The sequence below is a fragment of the Scophthalmus maximus genome, chromosome 7 (genome assembly GCF_022379125.1).
Source record: "Scophthalmus maximus strain ysfricsl-2021 chromosome 7, ASM2237912v1, whole genome shotgun sequence".
In the NCBI taxonomy this organism is placed as follows: domain Eukaryota; kingdom Metazoa; phylum Chordata; class Actinopteri; order Pleuronectiformes; family Scophthalmidae; genus Scophthalmus; species Scophthalmus maximus.
Genome location: NC_061521.1, coordinates 24,462,014 through 24,489,896, shown reverse-complemented (window position 1 = coordinate 24,489,896; position 27,883 = coordinate 24,462,014). Strand labels below are relative to the sequence as shown.

Genomic DNA, 27,883 nt, shown 5'->3' with positions numbered 1-27,883 from the left:
AATATTTAACAAAATACTAAATGAGCTAAAACTAAAAAAAACTTGCTCATATTAGATTTAAATGATCAAAATTAAACATATTGTCAGTCGTACAATATATAAAATTAGCACATTTATGTTGTTTAGCTTTACACAACACGGGACACGGGAGACCAACGTGCTAACCATGAGGCCAAAACACCTGATCTTTAGTGATATATGATTTTTTTTTAGCTTAATGTTAATGTTGCAGAGAAACACAGCCAAGAATATTTAAACTGTTTATTTATAAGTGTTTAATAATGAAGCAAGTAGACACGTACAAGTGCTGAAGACATCTTTACATGTATCTAAGATTTAATGCACAAATATTTATTTGCAGTCAGTTAGCTTGAATACAGAAGACATCAGAGACACAGTCTATGGGCCCCGTATGACTAGTTTCACACAATTTCTACAGCACACTGAGAGCGGCGTCGCCGAAGTACTGGGTGAATATCTCTGGGTGGGCCCGGTAGAACTGTCCCAGCATGCGCTTCCTCTCCCTGGCGGAGATCTTTGTGTCCGTGTGGACGCTGTTCAGCAGAGCCCACAGCTCCTGCTTGGTGGTTTCCCTCGTGGAGTCGGTGTAAGTCCGGCCGGAAACCTGCGGACATAACGTGGAGCCTGAGGGACCAACAGAGAACAGCACCAGGTTAATGGACCGAAAGAGGTCAAGTTGTTGTGAATTGGAGTTCATTGTAACGAGTAAAATATTACTGTCTGGGTGTGAAATCTGCAGCTGTGCGGCGACAACCCAGTGAGATAGTGAGACAGTCCAATGTCCCGACATAAAGTCATTTTTAAAGGGATAGTTCAGTGATTTTGAAGTAGGACGTGAGAAGTAAGTGAGACTTACGCTACTTCCACTCCTCCTCCAAACTTCGTTAAATGACATCGCTGATCACCATTGCCATCACTTAACATATTAACTATGCATAAGCAACTCCAAGAACCCCACTTCAAAATCACTGAACTGTCCCTTTAACAGGTAATTATTTGAGGTCATGTTGTTGTGAATTAGAGTTCATTATAAGAGTCTGGGTGTGAAATCTGTAGCAGTGCAGCGACAACCCAGTGAGATGGTGAGGTTTTTACAGTCCAATGTCCCGACATGAACTGATTTTTAATACCTAAACACATTATTATCATTATAGTCCTTTACCAGTCACGTCGGGCTGCTTCCCCTGAACAAGGCTGGCCAGCTTCTCACTCACTCCTTTGTGCAGAGCCCCTGGAATCTGGAGCAGAGAGGAAAAGTGTGTCGGTGGCACTTCATGTAATGGTTTTTGTCAATTAAATGTCGCTTCTATTCCAAGTTCCCATTTTCTTTTCACTCAAGCACTTGCACAAATATCTGGTACAGCAATTTCCAAACCACATTTGTCGCTCTAGTTCAGGCAATTTGTTCACACAACTCGAAGCTGGAACAAACACTTTAAAAGTCTCACTCTGATATATGTGGCAAATCCAGGGGCTCCCTCGTGTCAAATCAGATGAGGTTGTAGCAGCACCAGCACAGATTTTTGTTCAAGCCTCGTCTGGCATTAGGACTAAGGCCCAGATCCCAACACCTGTAAATTGTGTCGGTTCAAATCCCACATTTTCATATTCTTTTCCTTAAAAAGGGCGTCATCTGGGAGGCCATGTTGGCCCCTTTAATATCTCGACATGTACAATTCCAAGCCTCACCAAACTTTGTAGGACGGAAGACAAACGAGTTTTAGAACTTTTAGAACAAATCCCACATGACAAAAGTCTGTTTTAATCGGTATTTTCTCTCGTGAACTTTATGGTCCAGTACTAAACGTTTGCGGTCACCCTGTGAGGAACAACATGGTGTATTTGACAAGTCAAGATTCAGGAGTAGAAGGATCAATATGTTGGTGTTATGACATGGTTCCCTCTACCTTGAAGATCTCCTTCATGTTGCTGAGCATGAAGACCACCAGCAGGTCCTCGCTCTCCTTGGACAGAGCCTTGCTGTGGACGATGGCTCTGGAGAAAGACGTCTGCACTGCCAATCTGTTTTCCATCTAAAGGAAACGAGCAAGTCTCCTTTTCACACTGCGTCACATTGACGACGTTCAACGTCCACAAAATTCTTCCTTTAGACATTTTTGCCAAGTGCCAAGATTCAGTCAGCAGCTCTCACCTCTTTATCCAGTTTCATCGCTTGGTGATCGGCAGCCAGCGTCATGAACGTGAGCAGCCTGCGCAGCTCGTCTCTGCAGCCGGGCGGCAGCAGCTTCAAGCACAGCTGCAGAGCCTCCAGAGCCTTGTCTAACTTAGCGTTCACTGGGACGGCGAGAGAGAGAGAGAGGGAGAGGGAGAGGGAGAGAGAGAGAGAGAGAGAGAGACAAACAGAAGAGATGCTGATGTTAGTGAGGCCGAAGTTGCCGTGTACGAATCGGCCTAAATAAGTGACAAACAGGTCAGAGGTCAAAGGCGGTTCTCACCCAGCAGGTCGGTGACGGCCGCATAGACGTCGGTCATGTGCTGCGGCAGCAGCGGAGGTCGGTCAGCGTGGCCGTAGTGTTTCACCAGGGTCCGGTACAGCAGCAGCTTCCACTGGGCCAGACCGCTCTGGGAGCGTCGAGGCTCATCGCTGTCGTCGCCTGGTGGTGTGGACACAGAAACCAGAGACCGCGATGGAGCCAAACATTCAGAAACCACCCCTAAAAAAATCCCGGAAGCTAAATAAAGAAAGATACAGTCACACAGACTGGGGATGACTGATCCAGCGCACTGACGTTGGTCCGAGCGTTTGCCTCCATCTTGGCTGCCGGCGGCGGGGACTCGGTCGCAGCCTTCCTCCTGATCCTGAGGGAAACAGTGAGGCAGCTCCCGGCTCAGCTCCACCACCGGCTGGTCAGAGAGGAAGTCCAGGCAGTCGAGAGCCGCACAGAGCCACTCGTCCTCCCTGGCGGGGGGACAAGACAAACGCAAGACACACGTGCAAGACAGTTTGATTCAAATAAATTGACTGTACTGCTGTCGAATTGGTAGAAACGCTGTCGGGATTATCGAAACACAAAATGTTGAAGTTTCAGGCGAGATTATACAAGAGTGAAGGTGTAATTATGAATATCTTTCTCCCCCTGGCCATCAGACTGTACAGCAGCTCCTAGTAAAGGCAGGGAGGACAATAGAAAAGGACAATTTATTTCTACCTTCATTTGCACATCCATTTTGCACCGTTCCCGTTTTGCACTGTCATGAGCTAGTTTTTGAAGTTATAGTTTAATTTTTATTTTTATTTTATGTAGGATTGATGTATGTGTAATGTATGTATGTTTGTAAATGCTGCTGGATGCCTGAATTTCCCTCGGGATAAATGAAGTATCCACTAAACTAAACTAAACGACTATCTTATCCACTGGACCCTTGACAGAAGATGAATTCAACAGGTGAAGTGGTTGATGATGAATGAACCCTACTGAGTGTCCCTGAAGGCCTTGAGGATCTGCCTGTCCAGGTGGTTGCTGCTGTGGATCAGGTCCGGGTTGTTGTGGGACAGCGGGTGAGACGGGCGGGGCGACGACGGGGTCTGGCTGCACTGCAGCAGCCCCTCCAGGAGGGGGAGCTCCACCAGGTTCAGCAGCCTGAGCAGAGTCTGCTCGTGCCACACCTCCTCTACCACTGTGGGCAAGAAATGATGATGAGAAACATATGGGTGCTATTGTACGCTCTTCTAATACAGCGGACATAACACCAATATGTTCAATTGCTCTTTAGTCTTCTCTCACCTGTTGGACACCTGCTGCAAATCCTGTAAAACGTTATCACCTGCACATTTAGGTTAGGAGTGTTTGAAATTTGTTGCAGATCCAAATGAAAATCTGGATCTAATGGATTTGAATGTAGTTCCATCAATCAATCAATCACTTTATCAGACAGACAGACTCAAGATGCCCCGAAAAACTTTAGGTACAAAGATGATTTTCAAAAATCTATAATATTGCCCAAATTTCGACCCTTTGTGTAAAATAAAAAAAATTAAATGAATACATTCATGTCTGTGACACACTGACCCCCGTCTGTGCTTTCAGGTAAAAGGAGACTTACATGACGGCGGTAACACGGAGTCCGTCTGCACTTTGCTGGGACTGCGACTCTGACGCTCCACGGCCTCCACCGACAGGCCGGCAGTGACTCGAGCGTCGGGCCGGCTCGCCGTCGTGGACATCGCAGGGAGTTCGACGGGGGTCGACCCAGTGGGACGCGTCTGCTCGTCCTGTCTGAAGAGGCAAAAAAACAAAGCAAAGGCAACAGTGAGCTCAGGCTGGTGGCGTGTCGGGAAGCGCTTTGAGAATTCCGATGAAGGTTTACTGTAGACTATATGAAGCACAGTCTTCGTCACATGTTAATCCTCAGGACTTTTTCCTCTTTAATTGGAGATTTCATTTCATTTCCCGATCTCAAGTTTTCAGACGAGATGTGTCATTTTATCAAATGGACCTTTTGCTAGAGGCTGCAGCAACTCCACAGTTCATGAAGGCGTGACGATGCCGCAGTTTAATAATGTTTCCAACGTGGCGCAGGGAAAACAGACACACGTCTTTGACACCGTATGAAATACGTGTTGCTGGAACCCAGGCTTGATTTTGAGGCTGCACTAAGGATTAAAAAAAACTAGACGCATTACACTTAGCGTATGGTACTGTACTCTTAGTGACATATTGCACAGATTTGTATATTGGTATATCTTTCACTTGAACTCACTCCCCTCCCTTTCTACTTTCCATCTCACGCACCGAAGCACCGAAGCAAATTCCTTCTTCGTAAAAAACCTACTCGGCAATAAACGTGATTCTGATACGATCAAGACCTCATTAAAAATAGATAGACGCTTGACGTCATCTGGACTCCGTACCTGTCTGAGGGAGCACTGCAGAAGAGCGTTTGGATCCCGTTGCCCAGCACACCTCTCTCCAGCTCGTCGACCGAAGGCATGTGCACATTGACAAACCTGCGAGAAAAAAAAGGCAGAAATGAAGTTTTTGCATTATGACGAACATTAACGGACACTGACCAGAAAACAAAAATCCCAAACTTGTCTGTACCTGTAAAGGGAGCTCTTGCTGTCCTGGAACACATCCTGCTTCTTGTCCTTCCCAAACCCTTTGGTTCCCACTGCCTCGAACACGTTACACTCCAGCAGGGCCTGGCACACGCTCACCACTTTGTCCCGGGACACGCTGGCACCTTCAGGGTTTGAAATCAAACGTCAGATTTGAGCTGCTGATAAAAGAGAGGGAATGAGGAGAGGAGGGGGGTTTTGAACCCTTGTGGAGACAGCGATTGTCCGCCGCACACGCACCCTCCAAGTCCTTGGCGTGGTTGACATGCTCCGTGACCACGTCCGCGGCCTCCGAGCCCAGGAAGCAGTCGCCGTGGGCCCTGAGGTGCACCCGTCGACGCTTCACCGTCACGGAGGCGCGGAGGTGCGAGATGAGGCCGCTCCACAGGGAGGACGACTGGGGGCCTGCGGCAGGTTTACCGGCCGCCACACCACGACCTCCTGAGAGAGGAGAAGACCAAGCAAGCAGGAAAAAAACACGCTGCAGTGAAGGCACCATCTCAGAGGGAGGCTTTGTGTAGATGTACTTTCAATTTCTTTAGCTTTTTCCAAACCGTGTGGTTTTGCCTTACCCTTACTGTTGCACTATTTAGAATTTTATTTAATGTTTATGTCACTTATCTTATTTTTTCAGTTCCTCTGTATGTCTGGAACAATATTGCAATCGATATTCATCGATTAGTAATCTGCTGCTAAATTAATCGCCAACTATTTTGATAATCGATGAATTTTTTTGTGTGTTTTGAGAAATAATATTTTCTGATTTCAGCTTCTAAAATGTGAATATGTTCTGGTTTCTGTGCTCCTCTGTGACAGTAAACTGAATATCCTTGGTGTGTGGTCAAAACAAAACATCATCTCGGAGGTTTTTGGGAAACACGATTGACATTTTTCACCATTTCATGAACCAAACAACTAATCATATCATCCAGAAAATAATCAAGTCAAGTCAAATCTGACCCACGGTGCAATAGTACAAAACAAAAAAACTAAAAAGCTAAAAGTAAGATAAGTAATATATACAATAAATAAATTCCAAATAGTGAATATGAAATGAATCATTAGTTGCAGCCCTCATTTGAGGAAATAACACAGAATTTTTGTCCTACCCCTGCAGCACTCAGACCTTCTCAGGTGCAAGAACAGGCTTCGACGACTTACCTGAGCTCTCACCTGGAGTCAGGAACTCACCTGGAGTCAGTAACTCACCTGGAGTCAGTAACTCACCTGAAGTCAGTAACTCACCTGGAGTCACTAACTCACCTGGAGTCAGTAACTCACCTGGAGTCAGTAACTCACCTGGAGTCAGTAACTCACCTGGCGTCACTAACTCACCTGGAGTCAGTAACTCACCTGGAGTCACTAACTCACCTGGAGTCAGTAACTCACCTGGAGTCAGAAACTCACCTGGAGTCAGTAACTCACCTGAGCTCTCACCTGGAGTCAGTAACTCACCTTGAGGTCTCACATGGAGTCAGTAACTCACCTTGAGGTCTCACATGGAGTCAGTAACTCACCTGAGCTCTCACCTGGAGTCAGTAACTCACCTTGAGGTCTCACACACAGTTTCTCCGCGAGGTTCAAGGCCGCAGCTCGTTCCCGTATCGAAGCCATGATGGGTGAACTCCGTCAGAGGAGCGAGTCTCTGTGGCCGAGCTCAAAGAGCAAACGAACCAAAATAGTGGGACGAGCAGGAAACACGCACCTGGAGCGATGTCGGTGCACGTTTCACTTTGAACCGCTAGATGGCAGCAATCACCAAACCAACACCGAACTCTCAGGACTCAAGGAGTTTTTAAAATCTGCGTTTGACCTTTTTCTGTTCTCATGACCGATAACACGCGTCGACATGCTGGAAAACACACGATACATAATATTCATGAACGGGATAATAATGGATGGACACGTGTCCAGGGACAGGCTGCTGTGGTGGCAGTGAGTCATGCTGCCTTCAGGTGCTCAAGGAGAATGTAGAGTTGGAGAAAGGTGGAAGCAAAGGCGATGCAGCAGGCATATACAGCATGTCAAGGATGGATGATATAAAATTAATATTTTATTTTTGCCATCCTTTATTAACACTATCATTTTATTTCAAAATCATAACTTCTTTGAATCAATAATACAAAACGAAGTTGTCGCTTGATGTGTAAACTTTATGTATTGACTGTTGTAACCACTTAATTTTTAATTTGTGTTTCCCTGTGAGCCCAGTGTTAACCACCAAATGTACACTGTTACACTGTTTATTAAAAAAACATGGTCTTATAATACATCCACGATAAAAAAAAAGATTATGCTTCTTCTTCTTCTTCTTCTTAGCCCATAAACTGTAAATAAAGTGTATATATATTTCATTTGTATATCATCTATACTTTCTACTTAAAAAACAACATTTTAAACACGTTTTTCTATGTACACACTTGTTTTAGTTTTTCGCCTGGCCACAAGGGGGCGCTGTCGGGCTCCACCTGGCCCGGTGATGCATGTATTCTTACCACAGACAGAGTCACGGACCCGTAATGGACGCTGCGGTTCCTACGTACGATGCTAACTCGACGAGCAGCACCAGGTGACGTTTGCCAACAACATGTTTCCTCTCACACCGCGTCGCCTTACACGACGAGCATCTCGATCAATCCGCTGAAATGAGCTTCTTCAAAACAACATATTGTATATTATGATGACGTCACAATCGACATTGTGTTTTGATTTGTGGCCGCAGATTGGGAGACGTATGCTAGCATGCTAGCTAACAACCATAGGAGTTAGCTTTCAGTTGAGGTTCACGTTGAGTTTGGGATGCTGTTATTAACTTAATTTATTAATTTCAGTCATAATTTTAAAGTCTAACACTGAGTTGACTCAGATTTAATACGATGTTTATTATTCAGTGAAATTCAATGAATATTTACAGTTAGTACAGTGACATCTATTTTCCAAGTTTGACAACATAACTTTTTTAAATAAAAAGGTTCCCCCTTATATCAAAATGTATTTCTATTTTTTCTTTTTTTATGTTTAATTCGCAATGTCTATATGATTATATAATAATATTATGAATATTACAGTTGGTGCAGTTCATTTATTGTACAAGTAATGTCCCTCAGAATCTAACAACATAACTTTTAAATAAAGAAGTTCCCCCTAATGTGAAAATGTAAATGTATTATAATTTCATCTTTCATATATTATCATTCTCTTTTTGTTTGTTTTGTTCTTTGTCCTCTTCACTCCAACTGGTCTGTATTAGAGCTGCAACAGTTAATTGATTAGTAATCGACTACTTAATTAATCGCCAACTATTTTGATAATCCATTAATCGGTTCAAGTAGTTTTTATGAGAAAAAAAGGTCAAAATTCTCTGATATCAGCTTTCTGAAAATGTCTTGCTCCTCTGTGACAGTGAACTGAATATCTTCGGTGTGTGAACAATAAAAAAAAACGTCATCTTGGGGGTTTTGGGAAACACGATCGACAATTTTCACTATTTTATGAACCAAACAACGAATCGATTAACCGAGAAAATAATCGACAGATTAATCGACTATGAAAATAATCGTTTGTCGCAGCCCTAGTCTTTATATAAGTTTGGTTTGCATTTATAAAGATTATGTCCTTGCTATTTTATTACATTATCAGACGCCAGTGTTACAGCAGGATAAAGCACAGGTGTCACCAGGCCTCTGCTGCGTTCAAGTGTCCCCGGGAGACAGTGACGCTCCGACGCACCAGCACCATGAAACTAAAGTGGAAGTTTATTGTTTTTGAAGTGGGATTTTATTATTTACACCCCCGGGGGTCACGACACAAAGTAGACAGAAACAGCTATTGTAGTAGTAGTAGTAGTACACTCTAATATTGTAGTTTTGTATTGTTACATGTAATCCATTCTTTATTCTTCCTCAGTGCACTTACCATAACATAAGTCACCCAGAGGTGATGCTGCAGACGTCGTGTTGCTTGATGGAAAAACGTTCCCCTTTAATGGACGGACGCCGGCCACTCTTTTAATTTGATCTTTTCAACGGCTTGGAGACGGTGGTTAATGCCTGCTCAACTGAATCACACGGAGAAGCAAAATAATAAAGACAATGTGGTTGACTCCCTCACACACACACACACACACACACACACACACACACACACACACACACACACACACACACACACACACACACACGCATCATCACTTTGACACACTAACACACGTCTGCACATCCCCTTCCTCCTCCTCCTCCTCCTCCTCCTCCTCCTCCTCCTCAGCCTGGGGGGGGGTCACAGTGTCATTTTATGATAGTAGCCAATTCTAGCAGGGATCATTTAATCCTCCAACATGATTGATGCCAGCGCAGGTTAAAATGGGAGAAAAAAGGCTCCGTTCTATTAAGAGATCAGTGGCGAGTGGAGACCTCCCACTTAAATAGTCATATTTTCCCAGTGAGGTGTTCGCTGCGCGAGTGCAATGTGTGTGTGTTTCAGTCACTCAGTCTCGGGACGGAGGCGGTTGACGAGAGGACCGTCCGCAGGTCAAATTGAATAACCTAGATAATTTAAAAAGCATTGACAGCGCAATTTGTCCCCTCAGTGTTATTGCTCTGACCCCTGTTAGTGTCGACGGGGGCCGGTTCATTTTGAACCTGGATGGCTGATCGAGGTGTAATCTTCTGTGGTGTAAAACAAAAAAAACACCCAACGGTCATTTCAAAGCCATTAGCGTTGGATTAAAGTGTTTGGCTTTAATGTGCCGGCCTATTATTTCTAATAAAAGTCATTTATCAGTAAAACAATTGCAGATGAGGGCGTAATTAGAAGCTCATGAGTGTTCACTGCTTATTAAACTGCAGATTCTATTAACCTTTTTTTTGTTTTTTTCTTGATTAGCAGGAAGCAGAGGCCCAGAGTCACCCCGGCCGACCCGATGCATCACAATGCAGACCTGGAGACACTTAATGTAAGTGACGACCTCTGATGTTGGAGGACAAAGTGAATGACATCGTCAACTAATCTGTTTATTAATTTCAGGGTTAGATTTTTAATACAAATTACATGGCAGACATTTTGACCAGAAATAGTATGTTAAAGCTACAGAGTGTAATATATACAAGAACTTATTCACAGAAATTGAATATATTGTCCAAAACTGCTGTGAATAAGGTCTGTTACCTGGTATTGTGCTCAGAAACTAATCATCTTTTCTGCATGTTGATATTTGAGTTTTATATTTCTGATATTTATGTTTTAAAAACGGGGAAACCTGCAGTTCGTATTGATATTGTTCTTATTGCCAAGCCAACAAATCATATCCTGATGTTGTTTAACTCTTTGCTTTTTGTTAAAATTAGTAAGGCTGCAACTAAGGATTATTTTCACTACAGATTAATCTGTCTATTATTTTCTTGATTAATCGATTAGTTGTTTGGTCCATACAATTTCATAAAATGCTGAAAAATGACGATCGTGTCTCCCAAACCCCGAGATGATGTTTTGTTTTGACCACACAACAAAGATATTTAGTTTACTGTCACAGAGGAGCAAAGAAACCAGAAAATATTCACATTTAAGAAGCTGAAATCAAAGAAATTTTCACTTTTTTGAAGCGATTTTTTGAACCGATCGATTATCAAAATAGTTGCCGATTAATTTTGTAATCAATCACTAATCGATTAACTGTTGCAGCTCTAAATAATTAGGCTGTTTACTCTTCTTGGTCCTAAACCTTCTCGAGGATCATATTGATGCATTTCTTCTGGATGTGGTAAATAGATTTGAGTCGTTGATTTTTCCTCCTTCAGGCCAGAGGACCTGCTGTGGAGCAGGATCTGTCCCTGACCAGCGCCCCCTGTCCCACAGACAGCGGAGGCACCATCCTACTGCAGCTGCTGCAATTTAAAACCCATCTACTCGAGGCGGTGGAGGAGCTGCATATTCGGAAGGTACGGTTTTATACTCTCTGTCCATGTGCGGCTTATTTAAAATAAATAATCAAGAGCTGTTAGTGTGAGAGTTTCTGATGTTTGTCTCTTTTGTGATAACTGCATTGTCTTTCTATATCACAATCTAAAGCAGTGACCCCCCGACCCTCTTACAGCAGCTGGTAGTCCCTTAAAATAATGCCCCTTGGCGTCAAATTTTCTTCCTTAATTTGAACAACAAGTGACGTCAAAGGATTAAATTAACAGTAACTCACAATGAAAGTCATTTCGCAAATCCATAAGATTTACTTTTGCGGTTGCGATCCACCAATATGAAGAATTGAATGTACGTTATTTACTCATATTACTGAGCTATACAGACCATAAGGTATTAAAAAAAATGGTGGCATTAAGGGCCTTGACGACACTGGGACGACCTGAAATCGAACCCCCTACCTCTCCTTAAGTCAGTGGTGTAACCCACTAAGCTGTTCAAAATCTGTCAGTGTACCTGCGTCCCATCTTAAACAATTTGACTCTCTCCATTTGGCTAAAGAGCAGAATCATTTCCTACAGTGTAGAGATGGTTGGGGACTTAAAGAAAGCCAGCTGGCTCCATGGACGAGAGCCAGCTGGGTCTGAAGCACATTGCGTTGAGTCGGGGGGGGGGCACTCGAGCCATTTGGCCCCTGACCAATAAATAGAAAGTACAATTGTAAAAGTAACAACAACAACAATAAAATAAATAAATAATGCTTCATACCCTCCAGCCGGTACTTTCCACCCGACGACGCGTTCCAGCAGAGTGTGATTAAAGGTGAGAGGAGCAGAGACGGGAATGTCTCTCGTTTGTTTCCATTTAGCTTTTATTGTTATGGCCGTGTTAACTGGGAACGCGAACATGAGACGGTCATATCAGCGTGATCCTCCTCAGGCGCTGCCGTTATCAGAGGGGAGACTTTGTAGTCGTGCCGTCCACCGGGTGGAGAGGTTAAGAAGCGAGAGGATGTCATGATGGTGCCGGACATTCCTGAGCAGGTCAAATTCCAACGGGGGTTTTCTTCTTCTTCTTCTTCTTCTTTCTTTCTTTTTTTCTATTTCTCTTTTTTTAATAAGGCACAGCCCACTGCTCCAGTCTGTGATACTGTTGTCCACTGGTGGACTTAACCCTTCAATGGGAAAAACACTACATGTAGAAATTATAGTGTGAATATTGAATTCAATACAAGGTGAAATGTAAACTAAGACAACTTTGTGACTTATTACAATAATAGTTCTAATGGAAAACTTTGTGTCTAAACTTCCTCCAACGAAAAACTATCAAACACACACCATCACATTTTTATTCAGAGACTTAAAATTCTTTTTATTATTATTTGTTTTTTTAATGCCCCATAAAAGGCATCCACTCAGAACAGCGATATAACAGTGAAGAGATGAGGAGCCGTGGCAAATATATACGATGAGAACATAATAAGTAAGAACAATTATAAATTTGGTTTTAGTGCCGACAACCAGTCAGTTAATGTGCAGTAGCCTTTTTTTTTATTTACATGTATGAACAGGTTCAATGAAGCTCTCCTGTGTTTTCTTAAACACATGTACACACACACACACACACACACACACACACACACACACACACACACGTGCGCGTATGTTTCTCCGTGCTGACAATGAATTCCCAATAGCCCCTTACCTTTACCTCAACCATCACAACTAAATACATAACCCTTACCTGTGACTTACCTGTGACAGTCCGAACCAACGCTCGTGTTTTTGTTACATTGTTCACATTTGATCCACTTTATTTTGGTTTTTCACGTTGCCATTTTGCGAGCGGCACTAAAGAACTTTACATGACGAACCTACGTCCTGTCGTCATCACCTATGTGGGCTGCGTTTCCCTGATACTCGACTCTGATTGGTTTGTAGACAGGCGTGCGTTGTCAATCCAGCGGATAGCGTTCTCCATATTCTCTCTCTCATCCTCTTAGAAAATAAGTTCTAAATTTCACCATTTTCACGTATTTTTTCATGTTGACTTGTTTTTGTTTCGTTGGACCAAATTGCAATGACATTTTTGGTCTCCTTCTCTCCCCAGGTGCTACGGCATTTAATTTTTACTTCTTTTTTCCGGTCCTTTCTCTTCTTCTATGACAGCTATAGGTGCCTCAACTTCCTGTAATTAGTCCGAACCATCCCGAAAAAATGGTTTTCATGCTGCTATTGTTTTTTATTCTTTTATTTATATATACTATGTGTATTATTTTATACTTTTTTATATACTTTTTTCACTGCTTGGCACTGGAGGAAGAAAATTCTCTTTTTGTGTGTAAATGCACAAAGAAATGACAAATAAACCAAATCTTGAATCTAACAAACCGAACCATGGTTCAGTTTGATCCAGAACCAAGACCACCTCTTTTGGTCGGACCAAAATTTTCGGACCGTGGTCCGAGGAACCTTTAAAATTGGAAAGTCCAGAAAGTTCTGGACCAAACTAAGGTTGGTGGGAAAGTTCCCTTAAACAACCTGAACCTCAAAAAAACTTGAGGTCCCCATATACTTCACTTAAAGTCACCGTGGGGATAAAAAAAATAACACACACACACACACACACACACACTAGTTATTCTCCTCTGTGGAAAAGTAACAGCTTCATCTCCTGTGCACTCCTTCCTTTCTTTCCTTTAAGTGCAGTGTGCCACGCTGGTAGCATAGTTTAATAGGAACTTATAAAATAAAACTGGGCGAGTTAACCAGCTCCCACGTGCACATAAAAAAGTCCTGTGGATATAGAGAGCAATTGACTTTTACCTGGGAGGGGGGAGGGAAGAGGGGATGGCTTTCCATAAATATCACCTCCCTTCTAATGCTCCTCTTTCTCTCTGGGAGCTTCTACAAAAGATACGCAGGAATGAACAAGGGAAACTTAAAGAGTTATCTGCCCTCAGAGCGCAGGATGTAATGGATTTTCAGTCTGCGTCAGGGCCTGCGAACATCCCACTGACTGTGCCACTGCTCCACCTACATGTTTCTGTGTTTGTGATTGTGAAAGAGTCTTTTAATAAATGTTATCGGTATGCTATAAGGTTTGATGAGTGTATGGTGACGGAGGTGTTTCCGCGGTGCAGGATGCAGAGACGCACTTTGAGGATCAGATCAGTAAACTGGCGTTGGACAAACAGGAGCTGGAGTGGGAGAAGGTGAAGCTGCACCTCGCTGCGGCTTTTAATATGTCATATTCTAAACTTTCATCTTTCATAAAAGAGAAGATCATAAATTTGTGTCTTCTCCTGTTTGACAGGAATCCCTACAGCATCAAATCCAAACAGTCGTGCACCAGCACACTGAGTCACTCACCAATGTTAGGAAGCAGGTATGGTTTTTTTTTATTTTTATGGTTTCATATTTATGTGACATTTTTACAATCCATTAAAAACCTTCTGATCAACTTAATTTTTTCCCCTCTTCCTCAAGTTTCAGGCCAAAATCAGAATCACTGAGGAGGAGAAGGTATGACGAGTTTATTCCACAAAATGTCAACGTGATATTTATTCACTTCATGTTTTTAGTGGGGAGTAATAAATCCACTCATCTCCGTTGCACAATCGTGACCCTTGGAATGGATTCCTCTTTGTGCTGTGCTCTTAGTATTTATTGCTGCTTCGTTGTTTTTTTTTGTAACTCATGATATAACATTTCAGGGGAAATACCAGGTCAGTGCCGAGTTAAAGGACAAGGAGATTAACAACTTGAAAGAAGAACTGAGGTCGCTACAGGTACAGAGATGTACAACCTCTTCTCTCTGTCTCTGTGGCCTAAATCAACAACTGTGTCATTTCTACTGGTATTTTTGAGTTTACACTGTACGTCAGACACTGACATAAGCTTATACCTTCTGCTGCCGCCGTACTAATATAACCACCAATCAGCACAACTTATGATGATGACAGCAGCTCTCATGGAGACTCACTGTCTTTGGTACTTCCTGTACCTGCCAAACCGCAGCCTGAAGAAGGTCACAGAAGGCTGACGTCACCTGTTGGTGTGCGAGTTTCCGTCGAAGCCTCGAGTTTTAATATTAACTCAAAGTAATTTTTTTAGTTACTGTTATTGTCACAATACAATATATACAAGTTGGTGTCGTTTTTTAATTTACTTATAACACTGTTGGTATGATGGAAAGCTTTAAGATAAACTGTCTAAACTTCTTCCAGCTAAATTATCAAATACCTTTACTTCTTATTATATTTACTCCTCAAATAAATTTTTAATAAAAAAAAAAAGCAGTCGTATGAACACAATCAGTAAGTTATCAATGTAAATTAAGGATAAAACATTTCATTGGATAAATGATCATCTTTATGAAGCCTGGAGGGCAAAGGCCCTTAATGCTTCCTGCCTCCATGATCAGCAAAATGAATGTTATTTAATTTATCCAAAAATCTTTTTTTTTCCTAATTGGTGACACGACTTTTGTCCCCAATTAATTTAATTTTACATAATTTAGTCTGAAGTCTGTCCCCAGAGGTTTCTTATGACGCACACACACAAACACACACACACACACACACACACACACACACACACACACACACACCACTCGTCCCGTCACCTTCCTTCATTTCTTTCTCTAATTTCTCTTTTTAAAATGAAAAAAACCCAGCTTTTTTTTTTTTAATCATCAGACAGTTCAAATTGTTCGAGTATATAAATAAAAGGTCAAGTCCAAAAACAGAGTGTTATCGCGCAGGCTTTGTGATGCCTCCAGGCCGCCCGGCCCGACCCGACCCAGTCTGGCTCCCAGAGCGTTTGGTCTTCAGCCCCTGACACCACAGAGGTGATATACGGCCGGTCCCCACGCTCCGCCGCACTTTAACAGCCCGGCCGTGTTACAGAGACAATAGAGAGCGGTTTTGATATTCTATCTGGGAGACACGGAGTAAAAAGTGAGGCCCCGGTTTGTGTGTTCATTCCTGGGGACACGGTCTGGTGGATTCCTTTAATTTAACACATTTTTTTTCCCTCCCATCAGTGGCAGTGGTTGGGATGGAAGTGATTTAATTGCCATATACCTTGATGAACGGCTAAATTGCACATTTGAGCTCCATTGGGAACAGTATGGTTCAATTAATCCATAATGAAAACGAAATAAGTTGGTTAATAAATAACCGGGCGGAGGAAGAGCCACAGTAATATATCTAATATGCAGGCAGTGAGTGACCCTTTTGTTTTTCCATACTTAAGCATGTATTGGTTAATTAAGGCTATATTTTTTTTAACAGGTTTTTCATTTGATTCTCAAATCAACAAGATGCTGCATCTTCTCCTGCTGTCAAATAATTTGATAATTAAATCTGGAGATGTAAAGAGAGTACAACGGCGTATTAGGGCCTTTGTATATGTACAATTTCTTTATAACCAATTAAACATGTCAACCAGCTTCTCCATTGCGAGTTTAGGATTCTGTCTTTGTTGCAGTAAATTATATTTTATTTTAATTTGTCTATGATAAGTATTTGTATACAGAATTACAGTAATATGACCTTGTAAAACAAATCTATTTCAGTATTATATATACATATTATGTATTAAACCCTGAATTATATGTCAAGGGTTTTTAAAAATGTGCAAATCAAAAATAACTATAATCACTGATAATATACTAATATAATTTTGGTGCCACTGATCAACATAGTAGAATACAGCGTTGAAACAATATTAGTATGTTGACAAAATCATCTGCTGTGTTGGGGCTTTCAATCAAATTGCATGATCTCATTCACACATGCACTTAAAGGTCGTTGACGGAAGATCTGAGGTTCAAAGTTCTGTCTTGACCTTGGAAACAACGGTTGACAAATCATGGTCATATTTTACTAGATGTTTTTTGTACATGTTGTAAATAAATGTGGCATCTTCGGTTGTGATAGTAACATAATTTCGCTCAAATTCACACACCGTATCCCCGCACTGCTCTGCTCATCAGATCATAAAACCTTTATCTTCTTTTACTGCTGTTTTACAGTTGCTGAAGTACAACTTGGAGAAGAAATCAAAGGAGCTGGTGAGGAAGGATCTTCCACTCGAACACAAACCGTTGACAAGAGGATCGGTGGGAGTGCGAGAAATTAAAAAGGAGGAGGATGAGGGAGCGGTGCTAAGGAGGGATGGGGTTCGGAAAAGGGAAGAGCTCATCAGGAGTAACAGATAGGGAGTGTGTGACACTTTGAACCGCCCGGCGCTGCAGAGGAAATATCTCTATTAAAATATTTTATAACTCGAGGCCTCGCTCGGTTTAACCTCCCATCACATCACAGGGCGGCTCAGCAGAACCAGAGGGAGTGGACGAGTCGCCGGCGTACTGCGGATCGGGGAGTGAGGGTGAGAGGGGGGGGGGCAAAGAATCTGATCGGCTTGATACAGACAATCAAACCGCAATGACAGTTCGAGGAGCGATAAAAAGCTCCGAGGCGTGAGCCCAGTTGATACCCTTCATCCCACCGGAGAAGACGGAGGCCGGCCGTGTACAACCACGACCCTCTCAATCACGCGACAGCTGTTTCCACTGTTCTGTTGGATGTCTTGACAAACTGCGCCTCGGCCTTTCGCCTCGTCGTGTGTAGGGGATGCTTCTAAACTGAGCAGCCCACACGGAGCATGCAGCTAGTTAGTTAAGCTTTAGAAAAAGACTAGTGGCAGGAAGGAGCAACTTCGATTCTTCTGTTCAAAGTAAAACTAGGAGAGGTGACTTCCTGCATACCAGGCGTCGACCCACCGTGACGTGACGTCAATTGTGTTTCGTGAGCCGCCATTTTGGAGACTCGGGCGTGGCATTTTTGGCCGGCGCCATCTTGGTTTTTTGAAACCAGATCGAGCCATTTTAAGAGGAACAGGGGGGATGGGCCTGACTGAGAGCTGGACGTCCACCTGCGACCATTGGACGGAACTAGCCGTCAATCACGCTGTATCAACGCCCTCAGTCCGTACGGTGTCTTTACTCTAAAAGAGACCATAATTTACAAAAATGAACATCATGCTGTATGGAAGAAGACATGCTGAGCCAAGTTAACCGCTGTGTATTTATTCATTGATTAATTATTCCAACACTTTCGGAGATAAACATATATATAATTGTGTTTTGTGCAGCGCTTCCACACATCTTTGTTAAAATGCTTGCTTGGGCTTTTGGCGATATCCCGATATCGATGCTAATCGTAACTTTTAAAAGATGCTATCATGTTAATAATACTACAATGCAATGTTATCGTGTTAATCAATCCAGCTCCTCCTTACTCATGATGGGAATCATAATGATGATAATGATCTACAATTGCTCTGATCATCATCGTCTCTTATTATTATCAATATTATTAATATATAGATATTTTATATATCATTTTTTATATATATATATTTTTTTCTCTCCATAGGAAGTGCTTATTTCCTTGTCCTTTTTTATTTATTCATATTTTTTACTCCGCCCTTTCCCCAGGAACAGAAACTGTCGCTGCAGAGCAGGTTGAAGGACAGCCACCTGAACCAGCTGGGGGAGGTGGAGAAACGATTCGGTGCTCTGTCCAGGCAGTGTGCCATGGTCAGGCAGGCCCACGAGAAACTAGAGCAAAATGGTAACGACTGAATGAATACATGGACACAAATGTATTGATTCAAATTCTTGACTTTGTTCTATATATTGGTTCCTTCCTGCCCTTATCTGCCACTAATTAACAGCAATATTAGAGCCTTGTAGTTCTGCCATAACTTTGTGTGACAGTGTTTTACCTTGTGTGCTCTGTACAGTGGATGAAGCCATGAGAATCAATAAGAAACTGACTTCTGCAAATGAAAAACACGAAGCAACCATTGTGTCACTGAGGAAGGTATGTGGAGAGAGTCCTGACTAAAATGATCCTAGTTCAGATGTTGTCCTCTGTTGTTCGACCTCATCATCAAACAACGTTTTGAGCAGAACCATGATGCCGTTTTGTTCATTTTAATCTGTTCCCATATCCACTGTTTAAAGCCGTCAGGCTCCCTCATCATTTTGCACTTTTTAAAATGTTTGAACGCGTCTCGTTTCCTCAGGAGTTGGCGGAAGCGAACAACAAGCTGATCAAAGCCAAGACGACGTCGGTCAGACGCGACGCGAGCCACGTTCACACGGGCAAAGAGCAGCACATAGAGAAACTGCAGCAGAAACTGAGCATGGTACGTGACCATCGGTGATTTAACACCGTTTTCAATAATATATATTCTACCACTAAAAAACTTGTTGTCATTATTTTCCTGCACTTCTCTCACTTGTTTAGGAAACTGAAATGAACAAGAAACTCGGGGAGGAGAATGTCGCTGTAAGAGCAGAGAAGCAGGTAAGTGAAAATAAAAAATTGGAAGGAAACCATGTGTGACGACGACCTGAACCTGTTCTGTGAGTGAGGCTGTTTCGAAGAAGGTTTTGCTTTTGGAAGAAAGGTATACTTCACTTTTTTATGACTATAAAGTACAAATGCAGTGAGCTGTATTGTTTGTGTGTTCAGGAGGTGATGAGGTCACTGCAGCAGAACCAGCAGCTGCTGCTGAGTCAGACGCAGACGGTGAACCGAGTAGAGCGGGAGCTGCAGACGCAACGAGAGCAGAACCAGGTCGGAGTTCCTCATCCTCTGTATCTGTATCGAGATAGATAAACTGGATCAGAACTGAAAACACAACCACTAACTAGAAAATGCAACAACTACAAAACAAACACATTAGAAAACACAATGACAACATTTGTGGTTCATGAAAATACAATAACAATAATCTTGTGTTTTCTTAAATATGTTAGTCTTGCGTTCAACTTGACGTTTATGTTTTGCAGCATGACAATAAGAGCTCAACAGCAGATGACAAACACAAGAAAAGAATAGAAACTTAAAGTGGAATCTTAATAAATCCTGAAAAATCTTTTTTTTTAACTTTTAAAAGTTTGATATTGAATTTGATACCAAAGCTTTCAAGTTGCCACATTCGGCTGCAATTATCGCTGATCAATAATAAAGGAGAGGAGTCGATCAAGCCATAGATACTGTACGCTCTGAAATTACATTGTAAATAATATCAACTATTACATTTAACAGAAAACATGGGAATTAAAATGCCTCCGTTGTCTTTTTAGTTCATTTGTATTTATTGATCTTCTTACCCAGTCTTCACATTCTAGAATCAGCCAGACTGAAACTGGAAATGTAGTGATTTCAGGTCTGGTGAGCTGTAACTGAAGGGCAAGTTTACATTTTTAGGGAAGTTCCGGGAAAAACAGGAACATTATAAACTCAGGAGAACAATTCGTATATTACATTTCTGAGATGGTTCATGAATTTTTATGCTGCGAGATAATAAAAAGAAAGCCCAATAGCTTCTAGGAGAACTTACTTGTAAACTTGTCCCCCTTTTTTTTTACTGTACTATCTTATCAGATTTCATATCATTTGTTAACTGATGTAAACAAATGTTTGTCAAAATGGATCTGATATGATAAAAAACATTCAGCACCGACAGTGTTTGGTCCCAAGTGGGAAAAATCCACAAGGATTTTTTTCAGGCTCCATTTAAACGATTACGGAGTGAATTTACACGAGGACGGGAGTAAATGACGGCCGTCGCTTCTTCTCCTCGTAAATATGACGAACGGGATGTTGTGCACGTCGCGACGTGTACATTGTGTGAATATGGTTCCAACTCGGCAACTGAATGACAGTGTGTGTGTTTATTCTCCCTTTACAGTTTATTATTCTCTCTCCTCCTTTTTTTTTAATTCACCCGTTCATTCATTAAATTATTAAAATCAGGATTAAAGTGTCACGAGCCGACTGATTTGTATTAGCACGGAGTCCCTCTCTCTCTCACTGCCCTGTTTAAGACCTTCTGTTCACGTTAAATAAACACATAAAAATTTAGTATTGCATTAAAAATCCTACGGGTGATTAATTTTAACTGCAGGCCCTTAAGCAGGAACACGAAGCGATGCGAGACAAAAGCAAGGCGGCGGAGGATAAGGCGGCCCGGCTGATGGAGAGCTGCGCCGCCGCCGAGACGAGCTGGGACAAAGAGGTAGACGAGACGATGAGGTGTCATAGTGTCAATTCTGTTCTTACTGATCTTACTAAACTCCGGAAAATGTCCTTAGTCCCGGGAGTTCATGTCTGAAAACAGCTTGTGTGTGTGTGTGTGTGTGTGTGTGTGTGTGTGTGTGTGTGTGTGTGTGTGTGTGTGTGTGTGTGTGTGTGTGTGTGTGTGTGTGTGTGTGTGTGTGTGTGTGTGTGTGTGTGTGTGTGTGTGTGTGTGTGTGTGTGTGTCAAACAGAAGAAAATGCTCCTGGATCGTATAGAGACGGAGCAGCGAGAACTTCAGGCAGCGAAAGACGCTCATGACGAGCTTCATCAGAAACATGCTGAACTGTCCTCACAGGCCGTAGTGCAGGCGCAGCACATGTTTGAATTAGAGGTAGAAACACACACACACACTGAAAAAAAACGTGTTTTCATCTCAAATAGAACCATGCATACAAAGACAAAGGTGTTTCAGTGACATTTAAACTCTTACTAGCATTATATGATTTAGTTTTTCAAAGGAGATTCCCTTATTGTGACAAATGATTTATTTAATATCAACACTCTCCAGGTCCTAAGACGATTTTTATGAGGCATTGTCTTCCTCGTTTTCTTTAGGAATCACTTGCTCCCTAATTTTAAAAAGACGTGTTGATCTGCCCCTAACGTGACTCCTTCAACTATTATTTATTTCAGTTTCATTTTGATTTCATTTTTTGTGTCTGTTGGTTGGTTTTCTTCCTGCGTGTACTTCGTCTCCGACTCTTCAGCTTTCCCAGTGTTACCTCGTGTTGCTGATTGTTACTTTTGAGTTCGGACTGCCTGTTTTTCTCCACACAGACGAGAACCAGCCGTCAGAGCCGCCTCCGTGTTTCAACCCAGCTCTTCCCTCCTGACGAACCCACCTCCAGCTCTGAGCTGCCGCAGCACTCGGCCTCCTCTCAGGCCCAAAACCCAGACCGTCCTGACGACACAGGAGCAACTGGAGGTCAGTCAGCCAAACATAAACACACAGCAGATAAAACATATTCAAGCTTTATATTTGACTCTATTCGTTGATACTGTAATTAAACAAGCAGCTGGAAGATATTTTAGTGTCTGAACATCTACATCATGTTCTCTTTCAGGAGAAGAAGCCTCCAACCACCATCTGCAGTCTGAATTAAAACAGCCCAGTAATTCTGGAACAACAGGCACTGGCACCAATATATTGAACGAGTGCATAAAGAATCCTTTTGTAGTTTCAGATTCAATTCGTACGGCCTCCTCTGTGTCTGATGATAATTTCCCGATAAGCAAAGGGAGCTGTGTGAGCGGCACTGAAGAAAAGAACGTAGTCGATGAAGAAGAAGGGAACACGGGGATGAGTGAGGAAAAACATGGAGGGGAGGATGATGATGAGGGACAAGAAAGGAACAACAGAAAAGAGGAGGAGGGGAACGCAGAGGAGCTCTGGAACGGAGGAGAAGACGCGAAAGAGGGAGGAAGAGCTGGAGAGAAGGGAGGAACGCCGACGAACCCAACAACGGGTTCGGCAGTCGGTCGAGAGGACACTCGGGGGTCGGCAGAGGACACCAGGAACCCCCAAACTGAAACGAGAGATAGAGCCGAGGGACGAGGGACAGACGGAGCAGAAACACAGATACCGGCCCAGACGACCACTGATTACACGGCGGAGAGGAGCAACACACTTCAGGTCGTTGACTTCGCGGACACTGAGCCACTGCTGGTCGTCTGCGAGCAGGACGCCGACTCCCGCCATGAGGACGAAGGACAGTTGCTCCGCAGCTTCGGTTCTGACGATGTGCTGCGTGTCGATCACAAGCCTAAATCTGCCACTCAAGTACAGAACCAAGTACATGAAACGTGTCGTATTCAAGCGAGTGAAGAATCAGTGAGAACATCGGTCGAAAAACCACAGAGTCAGGAGATGTCCGAGCTTCAGTCTCTGACGACTGAGGAAGACGATGCTGATTCTAGTGCGAAGGGCAAGTGTCAAGTGTCAAATGTGGACACAAAACATGAAAACTGTGACGGTGAGAGTGTCTGTGTGGACGTCACGATGGACTCTGGATGTGAGGAGACGTCTGGCAGTTGTCAGGACCAAATGAAAAATGACAAAACAGACGACGCAGGAGATCCAGAGACCAACAACAGGGAGACTGACGTGAACGTGTCCGTCGCTGCAACTGTATCCAGGTCCTCAGTCCTGCATCAGTTTGTTCAGGTATTACACGTGGAGCATTAAGGCCAAAACAAGAGTATTGTTGGGAGTGAAAATGGAAATTACATTCATTTGAGGTTGTCAACCAAAAAATCTGATTAGATTTAGAAGAATGCTTACAGTCATGCAGTCTCTTCAGGTGTAGTTCACAATCAGAATCAGAATCAGGTTTATCGCCAGGAAGGATCTTACACCAACGAGGAATTTGTTATGATGTGAAAGGTGCATAAACAATAAACAAACAGTGGCTATAATAATATATACAATGTAACCAACAGAGACATAAAGCGCGAGATGAGAAATGTGCAAAAAATATGAATAAATTAATAAATAAGTAGTCATGGCAATATTGGCTAAATCCTTTCAAACAAAATCAGGTTGCAAATCCTTAAGTTCAAGTATAGATAAGTTGCATTTATGTAGCTTAACTTGTCAAACTTCCTTTCACGTGTATAATGTTCTTACAGTCGCATATACCTGTATAATCAGTTTTTCTACAGTCGTATATATATATATATATATATATGTATATATATATATAGTCCGTGTTCTTACAGTCATATATATTCTATATTCTTACAGTCGTACATAAAATCGATGTTCTTTAAATTTTTTTGTCGTTGTCAGGGATCCGAGTCAAACACGAGTGTTTCCTGTGGACGCCTCCGAATTCCTCCAAGCAGAAAACCCACGTTCCCCAAAAGCAAACCCTGCAAAGGTGACGATCGTGCCTCCGTGATCCATACAGTTAAAAAAAAAATGATGATAGATGACTCTCTTTGTGCCCCCACTGGGAACCTCACTGTACATGTGCATTTCATACCCTCACTAACAAGCATTCGTTCTTTCCTTCTCGCCATCTCACCTCACTCCTCTCAAGTCCCCTTGGTGATCACCAAGACGTCGGCTCTGCTCAATCCCTCCGGCGTCTCCCGGACGCTGGGAGAGTGGAACGCTTCGGGAGACACGGTCAGTTACAGAACCCGTGGTGAAGTAAGAATCCACTCAGGACAATGTTCATATCCAGTAAGCTCCTCACACTCAACAGCTACAGGGAGCGGAGGCCATTGTAATCCCAACGTGGCAGAGGCGGAACAGCAACGGATGATTTATACCATGCGGTTATATTAATGAGTCCTAATTACATGATCTCAACTTTCAGCTATGTGGCGACTTTAATTCCAACCGTTGGAAGCTCACGTCCGAGGATATTTCATCTCATGAGGACTTGACGTTGTACAGCAGGAAACGATGTTTCACGTTAGAAACATGCGATCCGCCTCAAGAGGAAGCTAACGTTTCTCTATCAAATAATAAATGGGCTTTGGGGGTCATGTTTTAGTTCTGCAGCTCCGGAGCTTTATAATGTTAAAGAATGTGTCTTGAGTTGACCCCCGGGGGAAATTTGCGCTAAAGCTTTGCAAATGCGTCTTTTACGTCAAAATGACATTTTTTTTAACATTTTCCGAAAAATGCAGAAAAGCTGGTAATGTGAGAGGGAGCTAATATTCGCTCCACGCACAGAATACCGGAGAGTGATTTTGGAGGTGACGAAGCCTGACACATGTTGAGTGAGAGGACGAAGCCAGACAGACAACGAGAGAATGAACAACCGAACCCTAATGACGCCTGGGTACCTCTCCTCTGTCACTCACTCAGTCTCCGTCCATCCCCTCACCTTCTCTCCTCCTCTCTCACTTCATCATCCGTCTATCACTCACTCGCTCTCCCTCTCTCCCTCCTTTCTCGGGGGTATTTTCACTTTTCTGTCTCGCGCGCTCCCGTTCCCTCCTTTGTCACTATCACCGCAAACTGTCACTGTGCTTTATCAGATCCAGGTGCCGGCAATTGTGGGAGATAGACTGCAACGAGCAATCGCGTACGAGTAAACGGTGAAACAAATTGTCAGAGAAAGGTGGAAGCCTCGCTTTTTTTTTTTTAACAGCGGGAATGTCACACAGAGTTCAGCCTGGGCTCTGGAGACTTTCCCCTGGGCTGGATACTGTTACACATCATTGCCACTGGTTATTGTCGGCCACTGCATTTGTGTTTTTTTTTTTATCACATTCAATGTCCTTCTCAGCAGAAATGTTCAGTTTCCTCAGGAGGCGCCGAGGCCTGAGAAAGAAGGAAACACCTACTTGTTTCGCTGTAGATGTTCGTAGATGTTGATAGCTCACTACTTGGTGTTGTCTTCCGGTAGGAGCGGAGAGCTTCTCTGTCCATCACTTCTTTTCCGGTCCCTGTCTCCTTCAGCACAGTCAGTGGACTGTCATGGCCGACCACTCCAGGGTAAGTCCCCCCCCGTTCATACTTGTGCAGAAAGACTTTCTTTCCCTGTCAGTGAAAGCAGAACAACTCTTTGCCCCAAAATGGAAACTGTCTCTTTTTCCAAACTGGTCAAGAGTATTGCACATGATTCAACACCCTTGTCAAATAGAACCGGTTCTGACAGATGAGCCATGAGCAATAATCCATACTCAAGTCCTCCAGACATGTGTTTTTGTCAAAAATATTAAACAGAAATGACGAGTAGGTTACAAATGAAGGTGATTTTAGGAGCTCTATCATTGGAAGTCATAGTATAATTGTTGATGTTGGTCTCTCCTTGCTCCGGGTGTCTCGTAGCAGAGCTCCCACCTCTGGTGCAGGTCCAGTGTCTCACTCTGACTCGGAACCGTCCTGCTCTCAGGAGAGAGAAGAGCAGCAGGCGTCGTTCAGAGCTCAGATCTCCAAGATCGAGGAGTTCCTCAACACGGAGCGACTCCGTCTGCCCAAACGACGAAGAACTGACAACTGAACCGACAAAACTCCAAAAGTTGCTCATCATTATCAATGAGACCCCATGCTCAAAGCGTGATCGTCTTGGAATTCTGATGATTGTTTTCTGGCTTCTAAGTTCTGAACGATGTTTCTTTAATGATAAAAAAAAAGAAGAACAAAAACCTGCAGAAACAGAACTGAAGACATTGTTGGTGAGTCGGATGTCTGCGTATATACATCAGGAAACGACGGAGGAGAGTTTGTAGATGACACGCTCGACACATCTTGACCCCAGACATACAGATTCAAACAGAGTCATTACAGGTAAGACACCGTCAACTACTTGTCTGTACGTGTGAAAGAAGTTTCAGTTCAGAAGTTTCCGTCTGTAGACACAAATGAAAAACTAGTTGTAGTATAGCAGGTTTAGATGTTCTCAAAGATTTGACTTTGACTTTATATATGAATTCCTCTTTCCTTTCAGCTATATAGCTGCATAGATTATTAGCCTATTTAATGCCCGTTGGCATTACTGTTTATAAATAATTTTGTTCAGGACATTTTGTGTATTTGTTAATGAGCAGGGAACGAGGTTATTTTTTTATTCCCCTGGATGTTAATATATATTAACATACAGTGAATGTTTAACATACAGTGTACAGTGGATTATCCTATATAGAAAAAATAAAACGTGTAGTTTACATCTGGCTTTACTTGTCATTCAATAGTTTTACAAAGATCAATCCACCCCCCATTCACCGACCACATCAACAACATAACTTGGAACATTAAACCCGGCGAACAGAAGGAATTTATTGAAACAACAAAACATCTTAGTTACACTTGGTTTATTGGAATCATGTGTCCACAAAGCCAGATAAATAAAACTGTCTCTGTTGCCGTTTAAACAGGCGAGTAATTGTTAACAAGCGAATTAACATTAATTAGCTTCATGGGCCAATCAGGGTGGCATGTCTCAGAGGAACTCTTAATTGTGAAGCACCATGTTGTTTCTGCTGCTGCTGGTGAGGCAATTACAACTGTTCTGTTAACAGCGATTAACATAAATTAAGAGATAACAATTAGTGCAAAGCCCTTAACCCTAATTAACCAAAAAGAAAAATCAGGCGAACATACATTCCAATTAACACGTTCTAACAAGCGTCTCATTAACTTTATGTTCCCTGTGCGTACGACGGAGGAAACGGCCTCATGCGAGCATGAGGCAGGCGAACGCAGACGATCGGCTCCTCATTAGTTTGTCTACTACATGTTGTTTACTGTACATATCTAATGACTTTAAGATTCTGACAAAGGTTTTGAAGGTGGGGTTTGGTTGATTTAACATTTCTCACAGGCCGAGCTTCAGTAGAGGCACAAATAGACTTGATGAGGAAGTTTATGAACGAGGTGGGACGACAGTAACTATCTAGCGTGTCTCTAGTCCGACTCCTTGTGCAATGGACAGTTGCCCTGCAAAAGTTCAATGTCTAGTTTCAAGTCTTCTTACATACAGCGTTTTGTAAATTATTGTCTAATTTAGAGTGATATTAAAAACAATTACGCACTGTATGTGATTGACAGCTGGTCCGTCCAATCGGTTCACGGTTGCAGGTGTACGTGGCTGCGCACTCCAACCCCAACATGTCGCGGCCCCCTCGCCGTGACCCCTCTTAAGGATGGGTCCATATATATAGATAATGAATAATACATAGGTGGAATTTCACAATACCACTGTTAAGGATTGGGTGACCTTGATGTCTCTGGCCTGAGGTTCACCGCCCAG

General features: G+C 42.7%; 3 protein-coding genes across 4 annotated transcripts in view; 2 read left to right on the top strand and 1 right to left on the bottom strand.

The window, feature by feature from the left end:
- Window positions 1-107: 107 nt before the first annotated feature.
- LOC118315162 (DEP domain-containing protein 7-like) lies at window positions 108-8,381 on the bottom strand. 2 transcript variants are annotated; one of them, XM_035642207.2, is made up of 13 exons: window positions 7,522-8,381; window positions 6,649-6,953; window positions 5,342-5,542; window positions 5,085-5,226; window positions 4,895-4,990; window positions 4,087-4,259; window positions 3,459-3,660; window positions 2,772-2,941; window positions 2,478-2,636; window positions 2,174-2,316; window positions 1,929-2,054; window positions 1,184-1,259; window positions 108-645 (listed from the first exon to the last, which is right to left on the bottom strand). In XM_035642207.2, the coding sequence occupies exons 2-13, from the start codon at window positions 6,713-6,715 to the stop codon at window positions 434-436; spliced, it is 1,767 nt and encodes a 588-aa protein (XP_035498100.1). In that variant the 5' UTR covers window positions 6,716-6,953; window positions 7,522-8,381; the 3' UTR covers window positions 108-433. The 2 variants fall into 2 exon arrangements, with proteins under 2 accessions (XP_035498100.1, XP_035498099.1); XM_035642206.2 differs by lacking the exon at window positions 7,522-8,381 and having other exon boundaries at window positions 6,649-7,409.
- On the top strand, window positions 7,597-26,798 carry LOC118315165. Its single transcript, XM_047333201.1, has 21 exons — window positions 7,597-7,670; window positions 9,983-10,052; window positions 10,894-11,034; window positions 14,151-14,222; window positions 14,324-14,395; window positions 14,497-14,532; window positions 14,724-14,798; window positions 17,048-17,134; window positions 18,515-18,650; window positions 18,823-18,902; window positions 19,108-19,230; window positions 19,332-19,391; window positions 19,560-19,667; window positions 21,001-21,111; window positions 21,364-21,504; window positions 21,951-22,098; window positions 22,238-23,337; window positions 23,962-24,052; window positions 24,215-24,360; window positions 25,538-25,626; window positions 25,963-26,798. Exons 1-21 carry the CDS (start codon window positions 7,621-7,623, stop codon window positions 26,132-26,134), a joined length of 3,108 nt encoding a protein of 1,035 aa, XP_047189157.1. The 5' UTR covers window positions 7,597-7,620; the 3' UTR covers window positions 26,135-26,798.
- wt1a (WT1 transcription factor a) overlaps window positions 26,284-27,883 on the top strand; it is a 43,820-nt gene continuing 42,220 nt past the window's right edge. The window contains exon 1 of the mRNA XM_047333205.1: window positions 26,284-26,421. The gene's annotated coding sequence lies outside the window, so the exon portion shown is untranslated. The remainder of the gene's footprint in view (window positions 26,422-27,883) is intronic.

Excerpts from the sequence above, each read along its gene's own strand:
- LOC118315162 (XM_035642207.2), bottom strand. The coding sequence starts at position 6,715 with ATGGCTTCGATACGGGAACGAGCTGCGGCCTTGAACCTCGCGGAGAAA. Across the intron at positions 3,661-4,086 it reads CTCCGTGTTACCGCCGTCAT|TGGTAGAGGAGGTGTGGCAC; the intron begins GTAAGTCTCCTT and ends TCTTGCCCACAG. Across the intron at positions 2,055-2,173 it reads CGATGAAACTGGATAAAGAG|ATGGAAAACAGATTGGCAGT; the intron begins GTGAGAGCTGCT and ends CGTTTCCTTTAG.
- LOC118315165 (XM_047333201.1), top strand. The coding sequence starts at position 7,621 with ATGGACGCTGCGGTTCCTACGTACGATGCTAACTCGACGAGCAGCACC. Across the intron at positions 17,135-18,514 it reads AACCGTTGACAAGAGGATCG|GAACAGAAACTGTCGCTGCA; the intron begins GTGGGAGTGCGA and ends CCCTTTCCCCAG. Across the intron at positions 22,099-22,237 it reads CGACACAGGAGCAACTGGAG|GAGAAGAAGCCTCCAACCAC; the intron begins GTCAGTCAGCCA and ends GTTCTCTTTCAG.